Below are 22,651 nucleotides of genomic sequence, written 5' to 3' on the forward strand. Positions count from 1 at the left end.
GTTCCTAGAAGATTTGGAGCATGAGTCACAGTACTCAAGATCTCATTACTTTTCCAATCTTATACGTGGAGATGATTGTATTAAATTACTTGATAAGTGATCATCTCAATACAAAAACTTGACCATATAGGAATGCTGCAAATCAAGGCCCAAATCCCACATTATCAACTCGTGAAAATGGAACAGCTTGAAGCCCTGAGTATTACAATAGCAAACTTGATTAAATTATCCCCTAGGTGTAGGAGCTAGACAGCCACTGATCATCCCTCCACATGTCCACTGTTTTAATTCTTCTCAACAAGCTTGCTTTGACCAAATCACATGTTATCTAATTCATACTAATTTTCCACAAGGTCTTTTCTACATCTGGTGTATATTACTTTCATTATCCTAATTAGCTATTAATTATGCTTTTCTCACAGTATATAGAATGTACGTGCGCTCTTGCAAGCACTGTACTTGACAGATATTCACACTTACTTAACTTTAACAGCTCCACCTAAGGACAAATGCTAGAATATCAAAAAATGTCTTAAAGTGACTAATTAAGTATTTGGGAGGAAAAAAGTAGATTTGCTTAAAATTTTTAATTTGTATGGGCATGTGCTATTTACATTAAAAGTAATAAAGATCCCATGTCACATTTTTATGGACAATTACATCACATAGGACACCCACAGCATGCAAATAAGCACATGCCTGAAATTACACAAAGTCTGCCTTCTTGTCTGACTTTCATGAAAATGTGTATTTATGGCCAACTTCAGAACTAAGCTATAGGCTCATGCCTCCTATTGTACTTATGTAGTGAAGGAATTTAAAGGGTGGAGCCAGAAATATTTGTAAAATATGAATAAAAATGATATTGAAGTATAAACATTGGACAGTATCTATTCATGGATCTGCTGTGTATGAGGCAGGCTTTGGGGACACAAAACTGAAAGTCAGTACTACCTAAGTCACAGTCTATAGCCCATAAATCCACACACATAATGTTGGGAGATGAGTGTGTGATATATGCACACACACAGAAGAAGGAGGGGGATGGGAAGGTTCTTACACAGAAGAATTTTGAGCATGAAATATGATCAGGTTTGAGTTTTTTGAAATGCCCCTCTAGTACCAATGTGGGGAATGGGCTGGGGAGGGAGAAGGTGTGAGTCATAGACTGGAACCTAAAGCAGCATGACCTTGACCATGTGCAATTATAATCACCGTATCTAGTAAGCTTGGGTCAAGAGGTGGAGAACTATCAACAACCTGGCACTAAAGTTTCCTGAGAAAACACAACACCCCCAGAGCAGGTGCCCTACCCACTATACCAACAGAACAAGTTCAGATTTTCCCTCACATAGTTCTTTAAATAGCATCAACAAGACGTTATCCATAAATTGATTAAATATTCATCAATTTTCTGTCTCATGTAATGTGTCAATTCTAAGAATAATACAAATGTGCAAAAGAAAACAGCCTGCCTTCAAAGACCTTGCAGTCTAACAAAGAATGAACATATGTTGGGGTAATCAATTAACTTCTAGAATACCATACTGTCAGTATAGTTATATAGTTTACTTGTATTTAAACTTGCAACATATATAGATTGGTCCATAGTGTGCTGTGATTCAAATATAACTGTTTTGGAGCAAATGGCACTTTACTAAACTATGTGCTTATATAAGCAAATTAAATATATAAAATATAATAAAAATACAAATAAAATGTATTTACTAATCAAATACTCATTCTCTTGATGTTATTACTGAAAAAGATGTCTTTTAGAACTCATCCAAAGAGCTATATAACAAAATTAAATTCCTTTATTTCAGAAATTTAAATTCCAGAAACTAGGAAAACCAAGGGAAAGGAAAGAATGAACTAATTCACTAAGTAGGTAGGCAGGTTGATTTCATGGTTATTATGCAACATGCTAATAAGGCCACTGTACTCACTGGACCTCTAAATACCAATAGGCTTTCCTGGTTTGATGACTAAGCTAGATACTTCTAGATTTCATTGAAAATACTGTAGGCAGAAAGGGAATCCTGTCACTTCATTTGTTACCCCAATATAGCACCGTTTCTCTTCTCAACCATCAGTGAATTATTTTAATGCAGAGATTCCATCAAGTTCATCCAAGAAACGGCACCTAGAGAAACCTTGAGGGACATCTCACTGCCATGGCTGCTCCAATATTTCCAAAAACTGCTGCCAACTGCCAGCTGGGTTTCTCTAAATCAAAACAGCCTCAAAATTATCCCTGGTCCTAAGATGCTGTCCAAGGAAACCTCTAAGATCTAACAAAGTTGTGTATTTGAACACAACAAAGACAAAAATTCATTCTCATACACTTACATTGATGGGAAAACACTAACTGACGGAAAAGTGATGTCTAGTAGAAGAGAATTTCAGTAGATAAACAGTAAAAGGTACAAAAACAAATCATTTCTCTTAGATCACAGAAATCTTTTATATAAACTCAACTTTAAATTCTAGGTTCTGCTTTAGAAAAATCTATTAATTTTACTGATCTAATAGCAAAAAAAATAAAGTTTGGCATCATTATAAGCAACTAAAATAAAATGGAGTTCTGTAAGAAAAAAACAAGTTCTGGCTTCCTTTCTATTTTTTGAAGAACAAATTTTGACCATTCCCATAAAACAATAATCCTATGTGATAACTGCTTTAATGATGAGATTAAGTAGCTCTGGGAAACTGATGTGCTTACCAACCAGATAAATGGCTGTATAGTCTCAGAAAAATAACACACCAGAAAATATTCATGCTAGTGACAGATGCTTACTAGGTTGTTTAAAATGTCTCTGATATAGACCAAGATCCAATATATGAAACTAGAGAATGTGTGATTAAAAGAAAAAGATTTAATAAAGCCCAACTTTTATAATGAAATTTGAGTTTTTAACTTCCTGCTGTAGCATCCCAGTGTGCAGAACCCTCACCCTCTCCTCCTGGGGTGATCTCAGCCATCCACAGGGCTTTAAAAACTACCTTTATGCCAAAGCTGCATTAAACTATATTTCCAGGTCTATGACTCTCCCCAACACCAGATGAGTACATACGCGTTCCATTGATATTTACACTCAAGAGCAAAACACGTATCTCTAGCTCAGCGGGTCCACACTGAACTCCAGAATTTTCCACCTCGAAATTGTTTTCCTCGCATTATTTTCTCAAGTGATAAAAACTACATTATACCAGTCGCGTGGGCTAAATAAAGACCTTAGAGTCATCTCAGAGCATCCTTCTCAAATGCCAGGCATCCCATCTGCATGCATATTGTGTGGGCTCTTTCTTCAACTCTCTCTTGCCATATCCATTGCCACCACCTTTGATGAAGCCATCACCTCACACTGTATCCTCTGGGTTATTACTGAATCCTCTTCTCCCCGTGTCAGCCCTTGATACCTTACTATCTAGTGTAACATAGCAGTCAGTGGATTCCTTTTTATTGCTGAATCCACTAGATCCTCATTTCATTCATATAAAAATTCCAGGTCCCGTATGATGTCTTTTTCCACTACTCTTCCCCTAGCTCACTTTTCCAGCCATCCCCGCCTCCCCATTGTTCCCTACAACAACCAGGAGCATTTTTGTCTTGAGGCATTTTTACCTAGCTCTCCTTTCTGTAATGTTCTTCTCCTAGATCAGGGGTCCTCAAAGTCTGACTCCCAAGTCAGCATCATCAGCATCACCTGAAAACTTTGTAGAAATGCAAAGTCTCAGGCCTCATTGACGACCTACTGAATCTAGCAAGTTGTGTTTTCACGCACCTTCCAGGTGATGCTGTTGTTACATGCAAATGCTGAGAACCACTGTCCTAGAGGTCTGTATGGTAACTTCCTCACTTCCCTCAAGTCGTTGCTCAAATGTCACCTTCTGAATGAGGCCTATTTAAAATTGTATTCTTCACTCTTTCCATACAACTCCATAATTTGTTTTAACTCTGCTCTCTTTTTTTCTTTTCCCATCACCCATATCTTTTTCTAAAATAGTATACAATTTACATTTTGATCATGTTATTGTCTGTCTCACCTTCATTAAGAATATAAGCTCCATGAGGACAGTAATCATTTTATGTATCATTCGGTGATCACAAGTGTTTCAAACAGAAACCGACACAAATTTATAATTCAATAAATATGTACTAAAGCAACTGAGTGGTTGCTGGAGCTGATCGGTATAGTCAATGCAAACGACTGCACGGGGAAAGTGTGCTGAACTAGCAGGCCAGCCAGCCTCTGAGGGAGGGGTCTGAGATAATTAACAAGCAACACTTCATTTCATTGTAATGGGTGTCAAGGTAGAATGCATCTGTATATTAACACTGCTGACATTGGACACATTTTATAGAACAAAGGAACAATCCAGTCTTCCCGACCAGAGTCCATCTTCTTTTTCTCTGTCAGCTAAGAAGATAGCAGAATTCCGGTAGCTGTTCTATTCTTTAAGACAATCAAAGCACAGCAGTGTAAATGTTTCTGAAAGCCTCCCCTCAGGTATGCGCCGGTGGGGGTGGAAAATGCACTCGCTGCACTCCCATACTTTCATAAATAACAGCTAGCACTCCTGGCTAGGACTCAAGGTTGGGGGAGCTGCTTCTGTGGTCCTTACCTGCTCCCTGGGTTTGCTGTGAGGGGGCTGCAGTAGCCCTTCACCTTCTTCTTTCTGAGTTTTAAAATGCCCCCAACAAAAGCCAGGTAATTTAGGAAGGGGGGAAAAAACATGGGAAGAAACAGTCATGTTTCTTTTCTTCAATCCTCACTATGTACCAACCCCAGAGCTAAGTGTTTCTGTTCGACACTGACAATATGGCCCAAAGTCAGTGGCTTGTAACCTGCTGCCACTGGTACCATGGTAACACTTACAAGTATATAAGCAACAAAAACAGAAACCTGGGCTAAAATGTCACTTCCACTACAAATTTATTCTGAAGGAAGTGTACGATCTTGATGTTGATGAATACTTACTCATGGGAACAGTGCCAGGAAACACAGGCCTAAAGAAATCAGAGCAATTTACTGCTACTTATACAAATTCAACACAATCTATATTTCTTTGTGAATGTCTAATGTTGGCCCTTTTATTGCCTTTAAAATGGTCTCAGTGTTAGTCTCTCAAATTAACTATCACAACTATGTAGAATTTACAAGAAAAAGAACCTCTTTAATCTCTACCATGTAAATGATGGTTACATTAATATCATTCTACACTTTTGGCTCTCAACCATTTGATAGCTTTATTCTAGCACAATGATAAAAACGGTTAAGGGAAATGAAGAAATCACACCGGGATCAGTGCTCGTAGCATTTCACAGTGTTCTGGAGTCCTAATGCTTGTTTGCCTTTGCTTGGAATAAGTGTCTAAGGGAAAATTAAGTTCTAAGCAGAGGCTACTATTTTAAATCCCAGAGAGGGCTCCTGGGAATAGTTTGGCTTATTCGCAGCAATAGATTTTCTGATGAAGTACACCATTCCCTCATGAAAAAGACCTGGCACTGCATCACATGATAAAATCTGACCAACTCAAGGAACGCGATGATTACTCTGGGAATGAGTGTTTTAATAAAAGAAACATGAAATCGGCTGCGCTTTGGCAGGACGTTCCCCGGAGCATCATGAAAGCCGGTGTCCTGGCCCGCAGCTGATCCCAACCCCTGCGACTGTGCGAGTTCCCACTGACATCACTGACAATGCTGGCGCGGAGACAATGGCACAATCCAAAAGCAGGCATGTCGAATTCTGCTTTGTTAGAGTCACATGGAAAACATACTCGCTTCCCCACCTCCTGCCTCCCCTTCCCCACACTCCCCCTACAAATTCCTACTCAGGAAAGGATCTAAGGCTCAGCAGAGCCATGCAATATGTACATTTCTAGACAAGTATAGAAAGGAAAATGCAAATCTCTTAAATTAGTGATGCAGTAAAATGCAATAAATGTGGAACAAAGAAGATGCAAACTGCAGACTTTTGAATTATCCAGGTTATAGGTTAGTGAATGGTTTGACTCTGGTGCAACAGGTCAGCTAGTTCAGGAGGGGGTAACACTTGTTTTTAGCAATATTTTATAAAAAGATGCCAATGCACTTATACTTTTACCATACTGACAATATTGAAGCTCACGCATTCATTAATAAAAACTAGTTTCCATTACCCGCATAAATGCTTCATGTGTTCTACAGCTAGCTTCTGTGCTGGATACTTGCATGCTTCCTGTGACCACATCAGGAGTTCCATTGGAAGAAAAGTAAAACCTCGATGGAGACTCTGCCTTTCTGTTCACATCCAAACTCATGTTGTAGTACAAGACTGCAAAAATGCAGAGAGAACTGCAATTAGTATAAATAATTATCCAAAGGCATTTAAAATGTTTCTTATTTCTGAAGTGACAATAGTCAAAGTTATAGAGAATACTGGAAATATCTTCATTAAATAGCTTTTTAAGCTTTTTAAAACTAACCTGAAACATGAAAGAGGAAACAACTTAAAAATACAAATTTCAGAAGTTATTTTTATAAAGAAAAAATGTATAAACTTTTCTCTATGTTTCTATTTTTAATAATATTAAAGTCTTTAGTTGGTTTGTTTGCTAAATCTTCCTATATATAAATGTTTCAAAACAACAATACCAAAATTGTTACCAATAATAAAAGTCCTGAGTAAAGTTTCACGTTTCTTTGGAGTCCTTTTTGTCCTCAGGACATCTGACTAAGGAAGTACAGGCAGTGTAAGCACTCAAATGTCACTTGCAATATTTCTGTCTTGTGTAGTTATATAATTAATTTCATATGCTGTTAGGTCCATTTATTTCCATTTGCTTCCAATTTGAGGGGCTGACATTTTTCTTTTGGTTTACTCATTGATTTTTTTAAATGTAAAGTGAACACATGATTCAAAATTCAAACCTCTATTAACAGTTGACTCAAAGTCATCTTTTCCAGCCCTCATCCCTCATTAGTCTCCTCCATGTTGCTACTGGTTTCTAGTTTGAACTTGGAGTCCTCATGTGTGCAAAAAGTAAACATATATAGGTAGGCGTTCTCTAAATAAATATTTCGGCAGTTTGGTCAGAACTTATTTAAAATCTGACATAGTACATAATTGATCTGCTAAATCTCAATTAGTAAATAATCAATCTGCTACTGATCTTTAATAAGCAAAGAGATAAGGAAAATTTACAAGTAACCAAAAAAATTCTAAGCCAGATAGTATCAAGAATCTAAAAGGGATCTTTGCAAAGCAAGCTCAGTCTGACAGTAGGCTGATGTCCCTCATAGAGAACTGATAATTCATTAAGTGATATTTTGAAGAATGTATATAATTCCTGAAGAATTCATTTATATTTTAGGAGTAACTAAGTATTCTGGAAGGATATTATCTACTTATTTCAAGGTAACCTAAGTATAAAACCTACACTACTCTGTAAATTTTAAATACATATATCAACCTTCCTTTTATTTATCATGCTTAATGTGAATTATTTCTCCCAAGGAGTTATTTTACAACAACTCTAAAGCATGTTTTTGTAATAATGCTGTGATTATTTATGAATGTCATATTTTTGTTTTCAATCAATTAAAAAATATCTGGTCACAGTGAAACTGGTAGTATAACAAATAGTGATTTTACATAAAGGGACATAGTGCTATTGATTTAACATGTATCTTTCAGAGAATCCATCAGCTTTTCTGTGTCCCTGTGTTACTAGAGTCAAGCCCTTACATCGCCACTTCTCCAATCAAGTGTCAGATGAAGGTTTTGCCTGCAGTCCTATCACTGCATCTCTAGCCAGGGCTTTGCAGAGTGCTACCGAAAATGACCACAAGTAGAGATGCTAGGCTCATTCTGTACTGTTCACCACAGGCTAATTCAGGCTGGGACATCTGTTACATATCTGTAGCTCACTTTGGTGTTCACTGCCCTTAATGATGTTTAGATGACAACAGCCTGCAGGGGCATGAGTACAATCAACTCTTGACAGCCCTCGTGGGACTCCTGAACTTTGTGAATTCCTGATGTCCAAATGATAAACCCAGGTGTGCTTCTCCCCTACCATAGGCTACTAGCACTTACTCTCCTATTAGCTTAAATACGACATAATTAGGAATATTACCTTGCTGGTAAAACATGTTATACTTATGAAGTCACATTTTGTGATTTGGGATTAACCACAATTTGGAGTAAGCCATCTCAATTCTACTTTCTGCAGAAAGTAGGTAACAGAATTACCTACACAGAGAAAAATGGACATAAGTGCTCAGCTGCTGAGAGTCATGCTAGATCTTTAACAGATGCGTGTTAATTATGAAAATTAGAAGCAGGGCTAGACCTCAGACAACCTCCAATTACTCAAACTGGATAGAACATAAAGAGAAGAATCTTCTCTCTCTCTAGGTTTCCAACTTAAGTCAACACCAGGCTTTAAGAAGCCCAGCAAAAGAGAGGAAGAGCTGTGCGGGTGTTCTTTCTATTCTAAAGAGCTCTTACAGATTAAGCTCAGTTAGTTCACTTTAAATAATATAGCCAGTGATACTCTTGATTTGCTTCTTTTTTTAAAAGATTTTATTTATTTTTAGACAAAGAGAAATGGAGAGAGAAAGAGAGGGAGTAAAACATCAATGTGGGGTTCCCTCTCATGGGTCCTCCAACTAGGGACCTGGCTTGCAACCCAGGCATGTTCCCTGACTGGAGAATCGAACTCAGTTCACTGAGCCACGCCAGCCAGGGCTTGATTTGCTTCTTATCATATAACCTCTAAACAACTGGAGCCTCTTAATGTGCCCCACCTATCAGGCAGAATAATGAGAGGATCTGAAAGACGGGGAAGAGAGATGTGTTACCAGGTGATTGCTCTCTTCCCGCTGAGGCAGCCCTCCATGGTGAAGCACAGTGAGGGCTCCAAAGATGATTTCAAGATTAGTGAGTAAAGTACACACTCTATTAATTTTGTAAGGGTACCCTTACCAATATAACCTGGAACCTCTTTGCCCTTGTATGAGAAACAGAGTGTTAGCTCCATGCACACAGAAGGCAATCCATTTTCAAAACAGTCTAAATTTGTTCTATTTACTGACTCAGGATGGTTTAAAGAAGCTTCAACAATCAGTACAGGTCTTGTCCTAAGGAGGAAATGAAATTAGTAATATTAATTACAGAATTATTTTTCCTTAGGAAAGAATTGCATTTGTTTGTCAGTTTCCATTGACCATGTAATTTCATGAAACTGCTTTATTAAGATTATGTGCACATAAACTCTATCAAATTTCCATGTCTGAATCAAGAGGAACTTTCATTTAAATTTCTAAAAATATTGACTTTGTCTGATTATATTAATTATATCTCTGTAAGGTGGGTAAAGTATCCTAGAGTTCAAACAATTAAATCTCAGAATACCAAAAAGAACATTATGAGGTCACCACCACTGATTTTAAAAATTGCCTCCCATCCTTTACAATTAAGCCCAACTGTCACTAAGCAGTGAAATGTATCAACCTTACCTTAGCAACACCACAGAATCAGACCGAAAAGCACCGACTGCTACATCTGGTGGACAACAAACAACATGGATTAGTTATCATTATTAGTCAAAAATAATTACTTTTCAGTCAGAAATACTTAACTACATATCACCTTTCGACAATACCAAAACACTATTTATAGAAAATTAATTAGAAAAAATATGCTTACATCTTAGGACTCATTCCACATTTGTCTGAATTTACTCAATTACGATGACATTCATCCATTTATAACATAATATAAACATAAACTTTTTAAATTTTATTTTAAATTGTTGTTCAAGTACAGTTCTGTCCTCCACTCCCATCCCAGACCACCCCCACAGCCTTCCCCACCTCCCTCCCATTTCCACCCTCTCTAGTTTTTGTCCTTGTGTCCTTTATACTTGTTCCTAAACATAAACTTTTTGATGTAAAATGAAAATCCTATTTTTCAACTAGAAATATTCACCCAGAAATCTTTCAAATACACACACAAAAAGAAACTCCTTTCTTTTCATCACCATGTGTTTCATTTACATGTACTTTTATGGGTGCTTTAAATTTTTTAAAGAACAAGGAATAAAATAATAAGTAACTGACAGTGTAAAACTCAGGAATTACTTGATCATTTCAGACCCATCCTTGAATTCAAGAAAAGCTTCAAAAATGAAGGAGAAAAACTTATCAGTAAATTAGAACTCTTCCATGCCATCTATGTACTTCTCAGTAAAACCGTATCCACAATAGAGGTTATATATAAAATAAATTTTATACTCACCTGCATACCCATTATTATCTGCATCAATCTGCCCAGATATAGACTGTCCAAACATACTTAAGGATCTGCTGATTTCAAGCCCTTCAATTCTCTGAAAAATAGACAAGCTGAATGAGAAGTGCTTTTGAATTCCTAATGTCTCAGGGAAATAATGATTTAGTTAAAAATAAGCCTTCTGATGCCCTGGCACATTTATGAACAAAACTTTAGTTAAGTCAAATACTTGTACCTAAGAGAAACAAATGTTTCCAGCTTTCAGTGGGTAGTTGACATCTATTTCTTGATAAGAAAAAAATTACTTTACTTTGTGAGCAAAGGGAAATGACATAGTACAGATTTTCCGTGACAGTCCTGACCCCTTTCCCCAGTCTTCTTTCAAGCTGTGTATTCACTTCTCTGACCAACATGAATTAGCAAACAAGTAATCTGGAAAATAAGACATTTCTGATCACTTAGTGGAGCCTCTAACTTAGGCTTATGATGAGAGCCACCCTATCTAGCCAGATTGCTTCACAGAGTTTGATAAGGACAACTCAAGTTAAGTGCTTCCTATCCTGTGTGTCTGACTTCATGTCTAGATGGTGATTTATAAGTAACAGGCTGCTACCCATATTTAGAAAAATCAGTATTTTTTTTAGCAGACAAATGCATACCTTTCATGTTAAATATGAAAAGCCACCTGCCTATTTTTATCCAATCAGATATAACAGTATAACTAATGTTTCCATAAAAGTATCTTTGGAAAAGCTTTTCTTCTCTGCATGTGTATGTAGCTATTTTCTATGCATTGAAATGGCCTGTGTTTCAAAACATGAAAGTGAAGTCAGAGTTAGATCAGAGAACCTTATTAAAGTGCTATTGCCTCACTGCTTTGCAGCGAAAGGAACACGGAGTATCCTGTGTGTGTCTGCTCTCCCTGTGCGATTTCCATAAAACGTGGGACTTCAGCCACAGGATAGGACACAGTTAATCAAATCCAAATGGGCTTACTTGGAATTATACAGATATTACCTCAGAACATAAATTTAATGAAATGCAGAGAGAAATCTTTAATAGGTTAAAGACAAACTGGAAGGAAAGTGAACTAGAACTCTTATTTATGAAAAAAAAAATGGTTCCAAAGACTTATTATTGCTGTTAAAAATAAGACCATGTATTATAATGATAAAAAATGGTGGAACAGAATGTTAAGTATTTGAATGAGAAAATTAAGAAAAATAAGTCCACATTAACAATAGAAAATTTAAAGAAGCTTTTATTGCCAATGCTTCTTTTGAAAATAGAATTGTCTCCTCCTACCTGGGAGAAGGTTGGTAAGATCCCATCTGCTCGGCCATTGTAAATATAAATAGCGCCTCGCAAGTCATCTTCTTGTGGAGCTCCGACAGCAACATCTATGCAAGAATTTAAATGGTGGACACATAAATTCTTGATACAAAGAATACAACTTTGTAAACTAACCTTCATGCTCCTTAATTTATACCACATAATGTAAGAAATTCCTCATGTAAAAAATGAATGCTTTTCTCATTACACAGAAAAAAATGAAAAAATACTAACATCATGACAACAACGTTCAGGGTCGTACAGAACAGTGGGTGTAAGGAAGAAGCAGAGTGAATGGGTCTGAGAAGCAGCCTAACAGCATGGTCAAGGGCATGGGCTCTGCAGCCAGAGCCCAGCACTGCCACTGTGCTGTTACACTGGACTCAGTTCTTAACCTCTCATCTGTTCCCTCATCTGTAACACAGGATCGTTAAGAGGACTTGCTCCCATAGGAGGATGTTATTCATCTCAAGTGCTCAGAGCAGCACCTAGCACATAGTAAATTGTCATCACCTACAAAAGGCATAACCAAAGAATCCTTGAATTGTAGGCTTTACTTTGCAAACTAACTTCTAAAGTAACTCCTATTCCAATGAAAGTAATTAATAAGTATTTATTCAGGGTATCCACACACATACACCCTAAGATTTCCAAAAATGAATTTGTTCTATAAAATAATGACTGCATCACCTTTCTGACTTTGAGATTCACATCAGACTGATACCAGGAGAAAATAAAACATTTGATTAACTCACACAAAAAGAAAAGGCCAAAAGAAAAAGATAAACTATGAATGACATGGTTACTTATGTGCTATAAAGGTATAATACATAGAGGAAGAATTCTACAGTTCCAAGAGTATTTCATTATTTACTATTATGTCTATTTATTTGGGTATATTCACATTATTTGTTTATATGCAATGTTTTATTATTACCTTAATAGAAACCTAAAATACAGAAAGTTTGCTTTTATGATATTTATTTCTTATCCCTGTTCATCAGATCTAAAACCTTTTCAACAACTACAGCGGTCACTTTCGGCTGTTACATCAATGCAAATAAAATCACCTTTAATATACAACTTTAGGCCAAATACTGTGCAATTTTATTTGTATTTTTATAAGATTTTTATTTCATTTTAGAGATAGGGGAAGGGAGGAAGAAAGAGAGGGAGGCAAACATCCATGTGAGAGAAACATCAATCACCTGCCTCTCATACATGCCCTGACGGGAAGCCGAACCCAGAATGCAGGCATGCGCCCCGACAGGGAACCAAACAGGCAACCTTTCACTTTGTAGGACAATGCCCAACCAGCTGACCCACACTGGTCATGGCCAAATACTGGGCAATTATAAAACTGCAAAAATTTTTCTATTTTTATCTAAAAGTAACTGGTTGATACACCTTATACTTATTTTGTTTAGACCTATTAAGGCTACCCTCCTTGACTGATACAAATTATTTTAATTTTCATACATAAATACACCCATTCATTTGTTCAGTCAGTGGACAACTACTGAGCACCTACCGTATTCCAAGCATTTGCTAGAAGCTGTCAAGACCAGGCAGTTACAAAAAAGGAACTGACAGGCTAGTGCGGAAGAAGAGAAGTAAAAACAGAATCATAAAGCAGCATGCAAGGAGGTGATAGAAATTAGGGAAGACTTCTCAAAGATGATGTCCAAGCTCAGACTAAAGTAATGATAAGGCACAGTCAGGTGGCCAAAAGATGTCTAGACAGAGCAAGCAGCCTGTGCAATAGCAGAGGAGCAAGAGGCAGCATGGCACATGTGGAGACTGGAAATTGGTTTGGAATACCTGGAGCTGTATGTGTGCATGCTAAATGCATATGGGAACATAACAGGGAAGCACAACCAGAAGAAAAAGAAAGGGAGAGGAAGAAGGTCAAGAAAGGGAGTGGTTGGAAAACTATCCTGTAGCCACTAAAGACAAGACCAGTTAGCAATTTCCTGAATCAGGGCTAGGTACACACTTCAACCATTGTGGCTACTCCTCAGTAACTAGAGTTCTAAACTTTGATACTTGGTGATAATATGTAAAAGATAACAAGTCTGGGTTATGAAGCTGCTCATACACTGAAATTCTTTTTTTAAGTATATTTTATTGATTATGCTATTACAGTTGTCCCCAGTTATCTCCCTCCTCCCTGCACCCACTTCCTTCCAGCACCCCCACCCCCCCTCGCCCCTTTGGGGGATAACCCGTCATGTCCATGGGTTGTACATATAAGTTCTTTGGCTTCCCCATTTCCTACACTACCCTTAACCTCCCCCTGTCTATTTTATGCCTGCCAATTATGTATCTTATTCCCTGTACCTTTCCCCCCACTCTCTCCCTCCTCATCCCCACTAATAACCCTCCATGTGATCTGTTTCTGTGCTTCTGTTCCAGTTGTTTGCTTAGTTTTTGTTTTTTAGATTTAGTTGCTGATAGTTGTGAGTTTGCTGTCCTTTTACTGTTCATAGTATTTGATCTTCTTCTTTTTCTTAGATAAGTCCCTTTAACATTTCATATAATAAGGGCTTGGTGATGATGAACTCCTTTAACTTGACCTTATCTGGGAAGCACTTTATCTGCCCTCCCATTCTAAATGAAAACTTTGCTGGATAGAGTCATCTTGGATGTAGGTCCTTGCCTTTCATGACTTCAAACAGTTCTTTCCAGCCCCTTCTTGCCTGGAAGGTTTCTTTTCAGAAATCAGCTGATAGTCTGACGGGAACTCCTTTATAGGTAACTCTCTCCTTTCCTCTTGCTGCTTTTAAGATTCTCTCCTTATCTTTAATCTCAGGTAATGTAATTATGAGGTGCCTTGGTGTATTCCTCCTTGGGTCCAGTTTCTTTGGGACTCTCTGACTTTCCAGTACTTCTAGGAATTCTATTTCCTTTGTCAGAATGGAGAAGTTTTCCTTAATTATTTGTTCAAATAGGTTTTCAATTTCTTGATCTTCCTCTTCTCCCTCTGGCACCCTTATGATTCCATGTTGGAATGTTTAAAGTTGTCCCAGAGGTTCCTAAGCCTCTCCTCATTTTTTTTGAATTCCCGTTTCTTTATTCTGTTCTGGTTGGATGTTTATTTCTTCCTTTGTTCCAAATCATTGATTTGAGTCCTGGTTTCCTTCCCTTCAGTGGTGGTTCCCTGTATATTTTCCTTCGTTTCTCTTTTTATAGCCTTCATTTCTTTCTTCATTTTGCGACTGAGCTCAATCAATTCTGTGAGCATCGTGAACACCAGTGTTTTGAACTCTGCATCAGTAGGCTGTCTATTTTCATTGCTTAGCTTTTTTCCTGGAGTTTTTATCTGTTCTTTCATTTGGGCCACCTGTTTTATTGTAAGCGATGGAGCCTTAGGTGTTTGCCAGGGCCAGGCAACCCTATTCGCTGTGTTGTGGTGCTGACTGTGGGTGAGGGGTCAGAAAGAGAACAATGCCACTTGCTCTGCTCTTGTCCCTCACTTTCTATAAGAGGACTGTGCCCTTTGAGGTGCTGATTTACAGGTGGGTGGGCTTGTGTACATTCTAAAACCCTGTGGGCCTCTCCAACAGACTCTCCTGTGTGACTGGGGGTTTCTCCCACCACCACAACCCCCAGAGGATTTTATAGCCAGAGTTTTTGAGTTTTCAGCTTCTCTCACTCAAAGTTTCAGCAGTCTGTCTCCCTCCCCAATTGTTCTTTCCCTCTTTTCCATGCGAATGTGGGGTTACACTCACCCCCAGGTCTGCCACCTTGCTGTGCATCCTCTCTGTCCCAATCTCCACCCCTCCTACCAGCCTGGATCAATGTTTAACTCCTTGACTACTGGACTTCCATGCAGTTTGATTTTCTGGCAGTTCTGGCAGTTATTTTTAATTGGTTGTTATCCTTCCTTTGATTATGCAAGGAAGTGAAGCATTTATGCCTATGCCTCCATCTTCGCCAGAACTCCCTGATACACTGAAATTCTTGCAGTATTAGTTATTAGCAACAGTGATCTAGTTTGAGACAAACATCTTAAAACAATACAGATGAACCTTTTCAGCTGAAATATAAGAAAAGACCCAGATCAATTAAATTCCAAGCAGAAGACATTTGTGTGTACTCAGTCTTGGTTATTTTATAGAGAGATCTAAACTCTTGCCATACACACACACAAATACATACAGAATGTTTGTGCAACTCAATTTGGGACACTACATACAGAACAAACACTGAGATATTTGACAACTGTTTTTATTTCTCATTTGAATGTTTCACTTATTTCACTCAGTTATTATAAATAATTATCATTACTATAACCATAATAACCTTAATGTCAACTAATATATATAGTGTTTACATATTAATGTATCAAATAAATACTTTAAGAACCCCACTTTTAACTGATGAGGAAAGCAAGGCACAGGGTGTAACTTGTTCAAGGTCATAAAGCCAGGTGCAGTGGAGCCGGGACTTAACCCCTGCACTCTAGCTCCAAAGCCTGTGCTCTGCATCACTACGCTGGATGCAATCATTAACAGTAGAGGTGACAGGAGGAGGGGCCGTAAGGATGGTAGTGCAGGAAGATCCTGAACTCACTTCTTCCCACAGGCAACTAAATGTATGGTTACATATGAAATAATTCCTTCTGAAAAATACCTGACCACTAGCTGAACAGCTCCTCCACAATAGAGGATAAAAGTGCCACACTGAGACAGGTAAGAGAGGCAGAGAACCATCTTGCCAAAAACCTCACCCCTGGCACAGTGATCCACTACTGGGAGGAATCTCAGAAAGCAGGAGCTTCTGCTTGAGAAGTGAGGAGTTTGTTTCTCAATGCAAAAATCACAATACTTGGAACCCACACTGAGGGACAAGCCCCCAAAATGTCCAGTTCTGTGAAACAATGAGGCTTATGGCCAGGAGACTGAAGGGGTTGTAGGGAACTGAGATACATCTCTTCAAGGCTTGTACAAACTCCCTCTCCATGGGGTCCAGTGCCAACGCAGCAGTTTGAGAAGCGCTTCATCTCTTTTGAGGGGAATCTATTCACTAATCTTAAAGAGTCTATCAGAGGGCAGGGGCCTGTTGAGACTCCCTGGGAAGGAGGAGGCGCTGACTGGCACCATTTTTGCACTGTCACTCTACCTTGCTAGGGCAGGCAGGGGCTCCTGCTTTCTCCCACTGCCTTGCTAAAGCCAGCAGGCACGCCACCACTGAACTCTCCAGCTGCCCTGCTAACATCAGCAGGTATGCACAGTTCCTGCATTCTCCTGCTGCTCTGCTACAGTTGGCAGGAGCAAATGGTCACTGTGCCCTGCTAAAGCTGGCCAGTGTGTTCAGTTTCTGTGTTTCTAATGCCCTGCTAAAGCCTTGGTCACCTGGCTCTTGTGGCTTGTGTTCTGGCATTCCTGAGTCTCACAGGACTAAAACAATCAGAGAAACAGTTCTTGAAAACAGACAGACTAAAACACAATCCCAGTCTTCCTATGAAGAAAGCCTGTTTCCTCATCCTGGAGCTTCAGCCTGAGGGGCAATCCTCAGTTTTCCCACACACCTAGAGGCTACGAAGGTGCTCTTGGAAACGTAGGTCAGGGGGCACTATCTCTGTGCTTGTCCTATGACTTGATACACCTTGCTGGTACCTCTCAGAAAAGAGCTTTGGATACTTGTCCAGAACCCTGATTTTTGCAAGTGTCACCCAGGGAACACATCCAGTTTGCCTGCTTTGGGGCCATCAGAGTTTGCTACCGTGGTTCCAGGGGACTATATACATTGCCATACTTTCAAAGCCGTGACCTGAGGGTCTCACTTCTGTTAAGCTTGAAACAAAGTGTTGACTGAGATCTCTTCCTTCAGAACACTGACAGGTCTTGGCATACCCTCAACAACTATCAAAAAATAAATCAGGCTGCTTAGACAATCACAACAATTCAGGAAAAAAAAAGAGCTAGGACAAGGATGAATGACAAGTTTTTTAAATCTATATGAGGCCACCTCAAGACAGGCAGAGGTAGCTTTTTTGTCCATTATATAAAAACAAACACAAAAAAATTCGAAATTGGGAAACATAAATATGTTCCAAACAAAATAAGCTAAAACCTCCAAAGAAAATCTTAATGAAATGGATATAAGTAATTTATGTAATAAAAGGCAAAGCAATGATCAGAAAGATGCTCACTGAACTTGGGAGAAGAATGAATGCACACAGTGAAAACGTCAACAAAGGGAGAGAAAATATAAGAAGGTACCAAACCTAAGCCACAATAAGTGCAATGAAACATACGCTCGAGAGGTTTAACAGCGCACTGGATGAGGCAGAAGAAAGGATCAGGGAGCTAAAATACAGGGCAGTAGAACTCACCCAAATGAAGTAGCAAAAAGAAAGAGAGAATTTTAAAAAGTGAAGACAGTATGGAACTTCCTCAGAAAACTAAAAATGGATCTACCTTTTGACCCAGCAATTCCACTGCTGGGACTATATCCTAAGAACCCTAAAACACCAATACAAAAGAACCGTTGCACCCCAATGTTCATAGCAGCACAATTTACAATAGCTAGATGCTGGAAGCAACCAAGATGCCCATCAGTAAATGAATGCATCAAAAAACTATGGTATATTTACACAATGGAATTCTATGCAGCAGAAAGAAAGAAGGAACTCCTACCCTTTGGAACAGCATGGATGGAGCTGGAAAGCATTATACTAAGCAAAATAAGCTAGACAGTGAAAGACAAATACCATACGATCTCATCTTTAACAGGAACCTAAACAACAAAACAAAGAAACAAGCAAAATATAGTCAAAGACACTGAAATAGAGGACAGGCTGACAGTGACCAGAGGGGAGAGAAGAGGGAATTTCAGGGGAGAATGGGAAGGGTTTACAGGAACAAATTTAAAGGACACATGGACAAAAGCTAGGGGGAAGGTGGCAATGGGAGGGAAGTGGGGAGGGATGGGTGGGTAGGCTGGAATGGGAGTAAAAGGGAGAAAACTGTACTTGAACAATGATTAAAATAAAAAAAAAATTGAAGATAGCCTAAGGGACCTATAGGATAACATTAAGCAAAATAACATTTGCATTGTAAATGCCCCTGAATGAGAAGAGAGAGAAAAGGGAAAAAAATCTGTTTGAAGAAATTATGACTGAAAACTTCCCTAACTTAGGGAAGAAAAAAGATGTCCAGATTCAGGAAGCTCACAGACTTTCAAAAAGACGAACCCAAAGAGATCCACATGAAGACATACCATACAGTAAGTCCTCACTTAGTGGTGTTGATAGATTCTTGGAAACTGTGACTTTAAGTAAAACTAAGTATAACAAAACCAATTTTCCCATAGGCTAATTGATATAAGCAAGAGTTAAGTTCCTACTGCATATTTCTGGTTACAGAAAAATCACCAAACTTCTTAATAAAGATCCCTAAATAATTCTAATATTAAACACTGAAATAAATGTGAGCTATACATACATTTAATAAAGATTAATGAAAAAGAATAAAACAATTCTTTTCCAACTCATTTATTCCAGTCCTGGATCACAGTTCACAAGAATTCACAAATATACCCACACTCACACAGTATGGGACAATGCAGGCATGCCAATTAACCTAACATGAACATCTTTGGGATGTGGGAGGAAACAAGAGTAGGCAGCGTAAATGTGTAAACTCCATACGAACAGCCAGGGGGAAATCAATTTTTTCCCCTCAGCAATGTTATAACAAAATGACACCAAATAAAATGACATTCTTAAGGAACTGCTGTCATTAAAATGTCAAAAACTAAAGAAAATGAGGGACACCTAAAGCCACAAGAGAAAAAAAACTTATGTACAAGAAAAATCCCATCAGGCTATCAGATTTTTCAGTAGAAATTTTGCAAGGCAGAAGGGAGTGGCATGATAAAGTGCTAAAAAGAAAAAAATCCCAAGAATACTCTACCCAGCAAAGTTATTGTTCCAAATTGAAAGAGAGAAAAAGAGTTTTCCAGATAAGCAATAGCTAAAAGAGTTTGTCACCAACTAAATTCCCCTTAAAAAATATATTAAAGGGACTTAAACCAAAAAGAACGAGAACTAATTAGTAACAAGAAAACATATGAAAGCATAAATTTCGCAGGTACAAGTAAATATATAGTAAAGGTAGCAGATTAATAACATAAAGATAGTGTAAAAGTTAAAAAATATTTAAGTAATAAAAATAACTAAAATAATGAGTTAAGAAATAAACAAAATAATGTAAACTGTTATAACAAAAATGTAAAACATGGGAAGAACAGTAAAAATGTAGTTTTAAAATGCATTCAAATTTAAGTTGCTATCAACTTAAAATAAACTATATCTATATACATATGTGTGCATATGTACATATATACATAGATGATGTTATATATGAGACTCATCATAATGGCAAAGCAAAAACTGATGGTAGATACACAAAAAGATGAGGAAAGAATATAAACGTAATACTAAAAGTCATCAAACCACAGGGGAAGAAAGCAAGAAAAGAGGAAAGGAACGGAGAGAAACTACAAAATAACAAAAAGGCAGTAAGTACGTACTTATCAATAAATGCTTAAAATGTAAATGAACTAACTTCTCCAATCAAAAGAGTGGCTCAGTGTATTTAAAAACATAAAGATTCATCTATATGCTGCCTACAAGGAGACTCCCTGCAGGTGCAAGAACACACACAGACTGAAAGGGAAGGAATGGAAAAACATGGGCCATGTAAATGGAAACCAAAAGAAAGCTGAAGTAGCTATATTTATGTCAGAGAAAATAGACTTTAAAACAAAGGCTGTGGTAAAACACAGAGAACGGAATTACATAATGATAAAAGGGTAAATCCAACAAGAAGAGATAATATTTGTAAATATTTATGCAGCAAACATAACAGCACCTAAATACATAAAGCAAATATTAACAGACCTAACGGGAGAAATTGACAGCATACAATTGTAGGAAACTATAATACCCCACTTACACCAAGGATTACCAGACAGAAAATCAATAAGAAACATGGGTTTTAAGTAACACATTAGACCAGATAGGCTTAGTAGATATATATAGAACATTCCATCCAAGAACAGCAGAATATAGATTCTTGTCAAGTACAGATGAAATATTCTCCAGAAGAGTTAAGTTAAGCCACAAAGGAAGTCTTAATAAATTTAAGAATGAAATCATATCCAACATCTTTTCCAACTACAATGGTATGAAACTAGAAATCAGTTAAAAAAATAAAACTGAAAAAAAATCACATGTATAAAGTAAATAACCTGCCATTGAACAACCCATGGGGTCAACAAAAGAAATAAAAAGGATCATAAGAGATCACTATAAACAATTACATGCCAACATGTTGGATAGCTTAGATGAAATGGATAAATTCTAGAAACATACAATCATCCAAGACTGAACATGAAATAATAGTAAATCTGAATAGACTGATTACTAGTAAGGAGGTTGTACTGGTAATTGAAAACCTCCCAAGAAACTGAAGGCCAGAACCAGATGCCTTCACTGGTAGACTCAACCAAACATTAAACAGAGAATTAATATTTATCCTTCTCAACTCTTTCAAAAAACTTGAGAGGTATCCTGGTACCAAAATCAGACAAGAATACCACACACACACACACAAATTACAGGCCAATATCCCTGATGTACATAGATACAAACATCTTCTATACAATATTAGCAAATCAAATTCAAATGTACTTTAAGAGAATCACACATTCTGACCAAGTAGGATTTATTCCAGGGATGAAAGAATGGTTTAACATACACAAGTCAATCAACAGAATATACTAAACTAACAAAACCAAGGGTAAAAATCATATGATCATCTCAATAGATGCAAAAACAAAAAAAGCATTTGACAAAGTTCAATATAGATTTGTGATTAAAATGTGCAACACCGCGGGTCTACAGGGAACATTCCTCAGCATATATGACAAGCCCATAGCCACATCACAGTCAGTGGCAAATAGCTGAAACCTTTTCATCTAATATCAGGAACAATTCAAGAATGTCCACTTTTGCTACTTTTATTTCAGAGTACTGAAGTCCTAGCCAGAGCAATAAGGCAAGTAAAAGGAAAAAAAAGCACATCTGCCCTGGTTGGTGTGGCTCAGTAGACTGAGCGCAGGCCCACAAGCTGAAAGGTCCCAGGTTAGATTCCCAGTTGGGGCACATGCCTGGGTTGCAGGCCAGGTCCCAGCTGGGGGCGTGTGAGAGGAAACTGACCAATGTATCTCTCACTACTGATGCTTCTCTCCCTCTTTTTCTCCCTCCCTTCCCCCTCTCTAAAAAAAGTAAATAAATAAAACATATTTTTTAAAAGGCATCCAAATTGACAAGAAGTAAAACTATTACTATTTGCTGATTATATGATTTTATATATACATTAAAAAAACCCTAAATACTCCACCAAAACACTGTGAGAACTAATAAATTCAGTCAAGTTGCGGGGTACAAAATCAATGCACAAAAATCTGTTGTTTTATCTATACACTAACGAATTATTAGAAGTAGAGGTTAAGAAAACAATCCCATTTACAATTGCATTTAAAAAAATAAGTAAAATATCTAGGAATAAATTTAACCAAAGAGATGAAAGACCTATACACTGAAAACTTTAAGACATTGGTTTAAAAAATGACAAAAATAAATGGAAAGGTAGTTCATGGTCATGAATTAGAAGAATTAATGTTGTTAAAATGTCCATACTACTGAAAGCAATCTACAGATCCATTGCAATCCCTAGCAAAATTCCAGTGGTGATTTTTCATAGAATTTTTTTAAAATTCTGAAATTTGTATTGAAGCACAAAATACCCTGAATAGCCAAAGCAATCTTAAGAAAGACAAAGCCACAATCTTAAGAAAAACAAAGCCAGAGGCATCATGCTCCCTGATTTCAAACAGTATGAAAAAGTATAGTAATCCAAACAGTATGATACTGGCATAAAAGCAAACACATAGACCACTGGAACAGAAGTGATTCCAAAAATAAACCCACACATATATGGTTAATTGATTTAAGAATA

General features: G+C 37.6%; 1 protein-coding gene across 1 annotated transcript in view; it reads right to left on the reverse strand.

The window, feature by feature from the left end:
- ITGA4 (integrin subunit alpha 4) overlaps nt 1–22,651 on the reverse strand; it is a 78,672-nt gene that overhangs the window by 29,051 nt on the left and 26,970 nt on the right. Inside the window, exons 11-15 of the mRNA XM_028509976.2 lie at nt 11,592–11,686; nt 10,293–10,383; nt 9,512–9,557; nt 8,979–9,133; nt 6,169–6,323 (exon numbers count right to left, since the gene is read on the reverse strand). Coding sequence (XP_028365777.1) covers nt 6,169–6,323; nt 8,979–9,133; nt 9,512–9,557; nt 10,293–10,383; nt 11,592–11,686 — 542 coding nt within the window. The remainder of the gene's footprint in view (nt 1–6,168; nt 6,324–8,978; nt 9,134–9,511; nt 9,558–10,292; nt 10,384–11,591; nt 11,687–22,651) is intronic.

Source organism: Phyllostomus discolor, chromosome 4 (assembly GCF_004126475.2).
Source record: "Phyllostomus discolor isolate MPI-MPIP mPhyDis1 chromosome 4, mPhyDis1.pri.v3, whole genome shotgun sequence".
NCBI classification, from domain to species: domain Eukaryota; kingdom Metazoa; phylum Chordata; class Mammalia; order Chiroptera; family Phyllostomidae; genus Phyllostomus; species Phyllostomus discolor.